Raw genomic sequence first — 11,105 nt, 5'->3', positions numbered from 1 at the left:
ATGATAAAAATATAAAATTAAAATTATTATACTAATTTTTAAATAAATAATAAAATGTAAAATTAATTTTTTTTAATCAATTTATTGATTTTTTCTAATTAATTATTTCAGATTTTATTAGTGGGTGGAGTAGAAACAACATCAATCACCATAAAATAGGCAATGGCAGAACTACTAAAAAAAAACCCAAAAAACATTGAAAAGGTTAGAAATGAACTTCAACATGTCCTTGGAAAAAATTAACAACTTGAAGAAAAACATATTTCAAAACTTCCATTTCTAAAAGCAGTGACAAAAGAGACTTTTCGCTTACACCCACCTGCCCCATTATTAGTACCACACAAATCACAAGAGAATGTTGAACTATGTGGCTTCATTGTGCCTAAAAATGCACAAGTTTGGGTTAATGTATGGGCTATGGGAAGATCTGAGCTCCACTTAAAGGTCTGCCGCTAGCCAATGAATTGCTGCATGCACAAGGCGGAATTTGAACCTCCGAACTGTGTGGCTTTATTGTGCCTAAAAGTGCACAAGTTTGGGTCAATGTATGGGCTATGGGAAGAGATTCAAGTATTTGGACAAACCCTAATGAGTTTATGCCTGAAAGATTCTTAGAAAGTGAGATTGATTTTCAAAGACATGATTTTGAACTAATTCCATTTGGTGCTGGAAAAAGAATTTGTCCTGGATTGCCAATGTCTTATAGGGCTGTGCACATATTGTTGGCATCACTTCTTCATTGTTATGATGATTGGAAGCTAGCAAATGAAGATAAAGCTATTCCCATACAATCATAAACATCATGATGATGTTTACATAATGCTTGATTCTCCATATTAATTCTCTGGTTAATTAGATAAACACATTTTCTTTGGCTTTCTATGTTATTTTGTTTTAGCAACTTTTTCATTTATGCGCATATGTGTTATATAAATAAGTTTATGATATTTGTCTGTAAGGTGTACACGTCCATATATGTCATGAAATTATTTATTTTAAAAATTTAATTTAATAGAAAAAATATATGAATAATTATATTTCTATTAATATATATTCTACTATCTTAGTTTTTTTTTCTTTTATAACAAAAAAAAATAATGAAATTTTTTTAAATGTTCATATAAATTTTTAAAAATAATTAGATTTCGTGTAACTAAAATCTATTTTTTAAAGGCATGTAAGATAATTAAGTATATTGTTAATAATAAAAAGGTATTGGTAAATATAGTTTTGTCATTACTTATATACAATTTTGTATATATACTGATTTTGATAATATGTGACAAATGTACATGCATATATCATAATATATATAGTATTGGAAGATTTTCAAGTATACCGTCATACCGGTATATCAGTGATTTTTAACCGTTGATCTTAATTATATATATTATATATATTTTTTATAATTAAGATCAACGGTTAAAAATCACTGAAACACCGGTACGACGGCACACTTGAAATTTTTCCTATAGTATTAATGTACAACGGTAATTTGTTGAATGCGTTTTTTTTTTTTTAAATCAAAGATAATAGATATATTTCATTTAATGAGAAAGAAAATAAGTGTTCAAGTTATAAGACTATAGCGCATATAGTCTAAAATGAGCACAAACAATTATGTGCTTATTAGATGCGCCACATTTATATAGATCATTAGATTTTATTAGATGAAAATCAAAGGTTAATATGAAAGAAAAATACTGATAGATTCTAATAAATACAGAATATCCTAATACATAAATAAATGCTTTAAATGGCAATATTTTAATACACAATACTTTAAATAGCAACAGAATCTTTTATTCTTAAATAATTAAATATAAAACATATAAATACAAAAATATGTAAGCTTGATTAGTTTAGGTCTTACTAATATAAATAAATATATGGGCAAATTACTATATAAAGTTAAGGAGAGCAAAATTTTACACAAATCCGCCGAACCAAAATCTGGTTCATGAATCCACCAATGCACATTTCTATATAGTTCGAACCAAGTCAATTCGAACTTAAACTACATGTAATTCGAATCAATGTGATTCGAACTATGTACACACACCCACTAATTCAAATCAACCTGATTCGAATTACACATACACAGTAATTCGAATCAGGGTGGTTCGAATTACACCCACGCACGTATTCCCAAGTAATTTGAATTTAACTGATTCGAATTATTCGTGGTATAATTTGAATTATGCTGTTTAAAATTTAATAATTTATTAAAAAAAATTTATTAAAAAAATTAATAATTTATTAAAAAAATGTATTAAAAAATTTAAAAAATCATTAATATTTTAAAGAAGTCTCGTAGTTAAATATTTTGTTAGTTTTTTTTAATGTATGAAATAAAATATATATAAATTTTTTATTTTTTTAATAAATTATTAAATTTTTAATAATTTTTTTAATGAATTATTAATTTTTAAACAGCATAATTCAAATTATACCACGAATCATTCGAATCAGTCAAATTCGAATTACTTGGAAATGCGTGCGTGGGTGTAATTCGAATCACCCTGATTCGAATGACTGTGTATGTGTAATTCGAATCAGGTTGATTCGAATTAGTGGGTGTGTGCGTGTGTACATAGTTCGAATCACATTGATTCGAATTACATGTAGTTTGAGTTCGAATTGACCTGATTCGAACTATATAGAAATGTGCATTGGTAGATTCATGAACCGAATTTTAGTTTGACGGATTTGTGTAAATATTTCCTCCCCTTGGTTTATACCAGTGATTTGTCCTAAATATATATTATGATAGACATGTTTTTAGAATTGTATTATTTGTTTTATTTTTTTAAAAAAATTGAAAAAAATAAAAAGTTAATATTTTTATATATTATATATAATATTTTAAATAAATTATATTTTTAAAATATTTTGATGAAAAATTATATTATATAATAATATCTTTAATAAAATTAGTTAGTTAATAAATTTTAAATATAATAATCTAATTATTTATCAAGTAATATGAAATAAAATTTTAATTATTTTATATTTTTATGTTACAGTTTAAAATTTTATTTTAATATGATTTTTTAATATCATAAAAAAATTTTACATAATAATTAATCTTATTGAATAAAGAATACTCATATTTTTGTATTTATGTTTTATATTTAATTATTTAAAAATAAAAGATTCTATTACCATTTAAAGTATTGTATATTAAAGTATTGTCATTTAAAGTATTTATTTATGTACTAAAATATTCTGTATTTATTAGAGTCCATCAATGCTCTTTTTTTATATTAGTCTTTAATCTTTATCTAATAAAATCTAATAGTCTATATAAATATAGCACATTCAAATGATTCAATAAACACATAATTATTGTGTTTATTTTAGACATTCCCGTGGAACATTATTTTGTTTTCAATAATGCTCCACATCCATGTAAAAAATACATGGATGTTTTCCAAGTCTTTTTTGCTATACGTGCATCCTCCAATATCCTAATCGTTTGTGATTCACGCGCTACATATAACGTAAACCTTCTATGACCTTTCCTCAACGTAAACCTGCTGTTGCAACCTAAACCTTCTTCTCTGCTTGCATTTTCTTTCTTTCTTTCTTTCTTTCTTTGTATCCAATTTTTGTTTTGTTTTGTTTTGTTTTGGTGAGTCCAAATCTCAATGGATTTGGACAGCATTGAGTGTGTGTCATCCTCTGATGGCATGGATGAAGATGAGATCCAACACCATAACCTTCATCCTCATCATCACTCTGAGTTTTCATCTTCGAAGCCTCGCAATGGGGGCGCCAACAACAACAACATCAACAACAACAACAACAACAATAACAATGTTATGGGCGCAACGGTGGTTATTCCTCCTGCAACCAGCGTCCATGAGTTGCTTGAATGTCCCGTTTGCACCAATTCAATGTATCCCCCAAATATTTATATGTTTTATATTTAATTATTTAAGAATAAAAGATTTTGTTGTCATTTAAAGTATTGTGTATTAAAGTATTGCTATTTAAAGCATTTATGTATGTACTATAATTTTCTTTATTTATTAGAGTTCATCAATGTCCTTCTTTCATATTAGCCTTTGATTTTCATATAATAAAATCTAATGGTCTATATAAATATGATGCATACAATAATCACATAATTATTGTGCTCATTTTAGACATACCCAAAAAAAACTCCCAAAGTCATCGCTCAAACTAATAGTTTTAATAGAGGCAAATAAATTGCTAATAGATGAAGAAAGTTCCCAAATAGGAAAAAGTTTGGTAACCAAAATTTTTCAGCCATAATCAGCCAAAACTTTTCATATTTTACTTCATTTATATCACTTAATAACAGTTTTATTTTTTACTTCACTCTCTTATCATTCTACTTATCACCGTTCATTCTACTTATCACCGTTCTTATCAAATCTGCTAATTAATGATATTAATTAGAAAATTATATCCCTTTTTATTAGGCACTATTGTAATTAATACTTAATATTCTTTTTTATAATTTGATTTTTATTTAATATTCTTTTTTATAATTTAATTTTTATATATAAAAATACATTAAATAATTGTAATTGATTCTTTGTCCGTTATAGTATTTATCATCAATTATTGGAGATATGAAACATGAAACCTATCCTAATATATACTTTATGTTAATTCAATCATATTCATTCAAAAATCACAAGAATAACACCATTGCAAGCACAATAATGTATAAGCCAAGAAATTTTACAAGAAATTGTTTTTATTATTGTAATTTGTATGGCAATTGATTTCGACCTTAATACAGTACCTATGGCAGAAGGTGCTGAAGAATTTGTATAACAGACGGACTCACCCAATAATTAATATATTTTTACAATTAATATTATTCAATTTTAAACTATATTTTATTATGTAGTTCAAATTATTTTACATATATACTAATAAATCATGATTCAAAATATTTTAATATTTTAATTATTTTTGAAGACATTATACATTTAAATCAATGTATAATTTTTTAAATCACCGTCTTTGATAATTTAAAAATTTATTTCATGTTTTTCAAAGTGAAAATGATTTATTTTAATTCACATATATTTCTAAATTTTACTATAATTAGATTTGAAAAAAAAATGTCAAATACCTAAATTAATTTATTCAATTGACAAATTTATTCATAACATCTATAATTAAGTAAGATACACATAACATCCAAAATTTTATATTAATAACATCCATAATTTCATACTCATAACATTCATAATTTCATACATATAATATTTATAATTAACAAATTTTTACAATTAATATTACCAAATTTTAAACTATGTGTCTTGTTATATATTTCAAATTATCTTACATGTACACCAAAGGGTCATAATTTTAATATTTTTTATTTACTATTCATATGTATACTTATTTATTGATTTTAATACGACGAGTTAATAATTATTTTTTAAATTTTATTTTTAATTTTAATTTTTTTTATTTTATAATAGCCTATATGTAAAATATGAGTTGTATACCAGAAGTTGTTAAATTCTCTAATTTAACATCCATATTTTTATACGTATAATATTTATAATTTTATATATATAATATCCATAATCAATAAATTGGTGCTAATTTATTATTATTTATTATTTTATTTTGCAGGTCATGAACCAACAATTTTAGATATTTTTAATTTTCAATAAATAAAAATTGATCAAATTTAAAATATTTTATTTTTTATAAAATGTATTGAGGTGATTTGAGTTTTTTTTTTAATTAAAAATATAAGAATTTAAAATTTTTATTTGGAAGAAAAAAATTATACAATTATAAATACATGTAATAATAATGAAGGAGAAATTTTCGCAATTTGATTCACATTAAATTTGGAATTAACTTTTTGTATAATTAAATAAGGAAAGATAATTAATGATAGAAAGAAATTAATTGCATCAATTAAATTAGGAGAGTGATTCACACTCTCTTATCAACGCAAATACTATTAATCATATACCTTTATTTATTATCTATAATATTTTGGTTACGTAGCATTGCCCAAAGAAATAACGTGAAAAAGAGAGAAATTCAAAGATCACAAGCGCACTTCACCATCTAATACGACACTGAGGTGGCAGAGATGGTCAGCTACTCTCACTATCTCCATAGAATTCGGTTTGGTGTCCTCAAAAATAAAGGAATTTTTTTTTTTTATTTTCACACTCCAACAAAGATTAATCAATAACTGTTGATCCTTCTCCTCCCTCCGTTGCTGCTTCAGAGAGTTAATTAATTCCCATCCTTGCATAAAATTATTGAATGGATGAACTATTAGAATTTGGTTTAGTGGGCTACTTTTCCAAATTTTCTTTGAATTTGGGCATGTAAGAATACAATGGTTAATGATTTCAACATTAGATTGGCATTTAGGACAAGTTGGATTGATGTTTGAGAAGCGGTGGTAGAGTAACTTCATCATTGGGAGACGTTTATGGATGGTTTTTTATATGAAGATCTAAACTTTATATAGCACTTGATTTTTTAGACTCTTCCATACTTCAGGGTGTTAGAGCTGTGTTTGGATTTAGCTCAAAAGGCACATGAAAAAATTGGTACGCAATCCTATATTCTGAAGCTACATTATATTATTTTGACTTGTTAAGAGTCAACTATAATTTGTCTTTGCTTCCATCTGGTTTAATTGAGAGTATTTTGTTATTGATCTCGAAAGAACAAATCTTCAAGCAAGTTTTGATTCCAACTCAGATCATCTCTTAGTTGATTTTTAACCCTGTGCACAATCGAATCTGAAGGTGAACCAGAAAGATCCGCATTAATTTTGAAAGGGTAAGGTGGTGGCAATCAAGAATCTTCGAAGACACGGGTTGAAATACCATTTTCAATTTTCTAAACCAACCCCTTCTTTAGAACACAACGTCTTTTCAATAGACTCTGCCAACTCCAAGATAGTAAGTGACCAATTTTAGCATTCATCAAGTCACCATATCTAAAATATTTACTTTTTAAAATTCTTGCAAGAATTGAATTTAGCTGTTTAATGATTCTCCAACACTGTTTCCTTAATTAGTAGAATTAGGTTTTGAGCCCTTAAGTCCTTTACATTCAGACCACTTTTTTTTTTAGACTACGTCATCTGATGCTAATTAACTTATTCACGCTATTCGTCTCTCTGATCTCTTCTAACTCCACCAGTAACTATTGAGAATGCTGTGAATTTCCAAAATTAATGAATTAGACAAATGAAAACATGATAGGAAATAGATAGGAATTGCTTCTCCCACCGCTCTGAGCATAATTTGTCTTCCTTCAACTGATAAATAGCTCCTTTGCCAGTTTTGGATTTTTTTCAAACTTTTTTCTTGATTTCACTAAACATAGCCTTCTTAGACTTATGAACTAGGGATGGAAGTCCCAAGTATTTATCTTGAGCTTCAATATGAGTAACATTAAGTTTGTGTGCAATATCTGTTTGAACTTGCTGGGGCGTATTCTTGCTAAAAAAATAAAGCTGATTTGTTGAGATTGACTTTCTGACCACTGAAACTCTCATAAGTTTTTAAGACAGTCATTATCTTATCACAGTTATTGTCAGAAGCCTTACTAAATAAAATTGAGTCGTCAGCAAATAATAGATGATTTATCTTAGGACTTCTTCTATAAATTTGAATCCCGAAAACTTGACCGTTTTATTCTACCTTGTGTAGCAAAAAGGATAAACCTTCTGCACAAAATAAAAATAGATATGGGGATAGGGATATCCTTGTAGGATTCTCCTATTTGGTTTAAAAAAATCAAACGGTTGACCTTCCACAACAATAGAGTAAGAAACATTGGTCATTAATTAGTTTTCGAACCCAATTAATCAATTTCAAACCAAAGTCCAATTTTTCCATAATGAACCACAGAAAATGTCATTTCACCCTATCATATGCTTTACTCATATCTAATTTCAAAGCCATTTCAGTCTCTAAACTATTCTTCTTTATTTTTAGATGATGCATACATTCATGGGAAATAAGAATATTTTCTGAAATAAGTCTCTCCTTAATAAAAGCACTCTGATTAGAGCTCACAAGTTTACTCATACATAGTTGGAGTCTATGAACCAAGACTTTAGATATAATCTTATACATAATTGAAGATAAGCTGATAGGTTTTACCTGCATCATATTACTAGCATCTGGTATCTTAGGAATAAGGTAGATATAAGTGTGATTGAAACTCTTCAATATCCTCTATCTACAAAAGAAACTTCGAACTGCTCTAAAAACATTCTTGCCCACAATTTTCTAGAATTTCTGAAAAAATATGGCCGTCATTCCATCATCTCCTGGAGCACTCATGGGGTGAATACTAAAAGTGGCTCTCTTGACTTCTTCTAGGGTAACTGGTGTTTGCAACCTTCATTTCATGCTAGCTATAACCTTAGGAGCAAAGTCTGTGAAAATCGGAGAGGGATCCTCATGATTTGTGAAAGAAAAAAATCCCTTTAAATAGTCCTCAGCAATAGCTGCAATGCCTTGGGGAGAAGAGGTTGTCTCACCATTTTGACCATGTAAATGCCATATCTTGTTTCGTCGTGTTCTGGAAATATACGTCCTATGAAAAATGTGTTACGGTCCCTTTTCCGTAGCCATTTTACTCGGATTTCTTTCGTCAAACCGCTCCTCATTGAGTCAAGTAGTCTCCAGTTTTTCTTCCAAAATTGTCAATTTCTGACCTCCATGAAATTTTTTCGATTTCATCTCCTCAATTTCTTTTAGGAGATCCTCAATCACTTTTTGAGAGTTTGTTTTTGCCGATTGATCCCGTTAAACCAACCTGTACCTACTAATTTTGATTTTTGAGCCACTTGAAACATTGTGGATCTTTAGGATTTTCCAAGCTTTCAAGATGATTTGTCTAACTTCATCCTTGTCACACCAACTTGTGACCTTGCCGAGCTGTATAACGCCCATTTGTAACCTAAGTGGGGGTAACTAAAGCGATGGAACAAGTGCTCTGATTTGTTAAGTTGGACTTACAAGGGTATATTATTGGCATGCCCACTCCAAGTTGAGAGTTGGACCCAATAGTCTGGGCGAAGGCCCAAGCCCCTCGGCTCCTAGAATTTGCTGAATACTTTGCTAAATTATTAAAAACAACAACAAAGTCTTGTTCCATTAGGTGGGGTCAGCTACATGAATCAAACGATGCCATTGAGTTCTATCATGTATTATGTCTATAGAGAGTCCGTTTACATGTAGATCTCGTTTGAACACTTCATGGATGGTCTTCTTATATTTTCCTCATCCTTTCACCCCTTGTCCATCTTCCATCTCATTCACCATCCTGAATGGGTGTTCTGTCAGTCTTCTTCTCACATGTCTGAACCACCTGAGACGCGATTCTACCATCTTTTTCACAATAGATGCTACTCCAACTCTCTCTCTTATATCTTCATTCCTTATTCTATCCAATCGCATATGACCACTCATCCATCTCAACATCTTCATCTCTGCCACAGTTACCTTATGTTCCTGCTCCCCCTTTGGCTGTCCAACACTCTGTACCATAAAGCATAGCCGGTCTGATACCAGACGCACTCTGCCATTTTGACCAACCTGCTTGGATTTTATGATTTACATCCTGTTCAATCTTTCCATTATCCTGTATGATGCACCCAAGATACTTAAAACTCTTAACTTTTTGTAGGATGTTATCTCCAATCTTCACCTCTATATTAGGGTTTTTCCTTCGCAGGCCAAACTTACATTCCATATATTCCGTCTTGATACGGCTTATGCGCAAACCATACACTTTTAGAGCTTCTCTCCATAACTCCAACTTCTTATTTAGGTCTTTCCTTGACTCTCCCATAAGAACGATATCATCAGCAAAAAGTAGAGGTAAGCATCAAAGTAGTCACTGAAGTTACCCTCGAGCCTCAAAATAATCCCTGAAGTTAAAAATTAGTCGTAATCGTCCCTGAAGTTGATCTCCGGTACTCATAGTGGTCCTTCCGGTCAATTTTGTCTAGCTGGCGCAACCGGAAAGCTGACCTGGCACGTTAGCAGTGCAACGGTTAGCTGACGTGGCGCAGTAAACATTTTGGACTCAATTTGGTCCCTAATTTTAGGTTAAAAACCCTAACCCCAATTGACTCTCTTCTCCTTTCTTCTCCATCGCACACGCTGTTCGCCTCTACTCTCCGTCGCACCAGAGGTGAGTCTTCAGTATCTTCTTCATCTTCAAAAACCACACGTTATGGCTAGCGCTAGCAACGCAGCTGGGAGCTCCAACAACCCACGATCATTTGGAAGCATCATGAGGACACATTTGTATGATATATCTATGAATGTTACAATCTGAAAGTTTCACCTTTTTATACAAATTGCTTCTCCTCCCATATAACAGTGCAGATAGTACCCCAAGGACAGCACCAGAATACTCAGACAGTATTGCTCTGAATTAGTAAGAAAGAGAATAACTATGTTAAGTTCATAAATAAAAAATTAAAAATCTGATTTCAAGCATCACTCAACATGCGCAATACTAATATAATGAAGAAATAACTATATAATGATGACAACTGACAACAATTGGTCAATGACAAACTGTAAATCAGTTATCAGGGTTCTATGCGAATGAATTTCATTCAAGATGCTGCATGAGTAAAAAGACATAGTTAAAGACTAATAGTATGGCACACTAATCTTACAAACTAAAATTTTTTACAAGCATACTAAAACCAACCTAACTGGTCCATATGATCTCAGTCCCTTTCCCCACAAGACAAAATACAGTGCTGTTATAGCACCATTTATTATGGATGGCACAACCTGAAAAACAAATGGTACTAGTCAAGGACTGTTCATATTACTAAAACCTTTGGATATGAATGTATTGGTTTGTATATAGCACTCTGCCCTAAGATGAAAACAATTAAATTTACCTGTGTATTAGAAAGTGGCATGCCCTTCCAAGGCTTTTGCAAAATCAAAAAGAGGATTGCTGCAGGAGCTATGCAGGCAAACAAGAAAAGAACAACCGAAGCTCCACTTTGGGTTAAGTAGCGATACATGGAGTATATCGACCATATCCTCATGAAATTTGCAGCAACATGTATAATTTGCAATGGT

General features: G+C 29.9%; 1 protein-coding gene and 1 pseudogene across 1 annotated transcript; one reads left to right on the top strand and one right to left on the bottom strand.

The window, feature by feature from the left end:
- On the top strand, positions 133-797 carry LOC107627853 (annotated as a pseudogene).
- On the bottom strand, positions 10,261-11,105 carry LOC107627852. Its single transcript, XM_016330672.2, has 3 exons — positions 10,919-11,105; positions 10,720-10,805; positions 10,261-10,429 (listed from the first exon to the last, which is right to left on the bottom strand). The coding sequence occupies exons 1-3, from the start codon at positions 11,069-11,071 to the stop codon at positions 10,276-10,278; spliced, it is 393 nt and encodes a 130-aa protein (XP_016186158.1). The 5' UTR covers positions 11,072-11,105; the 3' UTR covers positions 10,261-10,275.

Source organism: Arachis ipaensis, chromosome B02 (assembly GCF_000816755.2).
Source record: "Arachis ipaensis cultivar K30076 chromosome B02, Araip1.1, whole genome shotgun sequence".
Taxonomy (NCBI): domain Eukaryota; kingdom Viridiplantae; phylum Streptophyta; class Magnoliopsida; order Fabales; family Fabaceae; genus Arachis; species Arachis ipaensis.
Note: the sequence above shows the minus strand (reverse complement) of the source record. Positions and strands in the feature narration are given on the sequence as shown.

What these genes read in the sequence shown, in the direction of transcription:
- LOC107627852 (XM_016330672.2), bottom strand. Translation starts at nt 11,071, where the DNA reads ATGAGGATATGGTCGATATACTCCATGTATCGCTACTTAACCCAAAGT. An exon ending in TGCCACTTTCTAATACACAG is followed by an intron (nt 10,806 to 10,918) that starts GTAAATTTAATT and finishes TTTGTTTTTCAG; the next exon opens with GTTGTGCCATCCATAATAAA. An exon ending in AGATCATATGGACCAGTTAG is followed by an intron (nt 10,430 to 10,719) that starts GTTGGTTTTAGT and finishes TTACTAATTCAG; the next exon opens with AGCAATACTGTCTGAGTATT.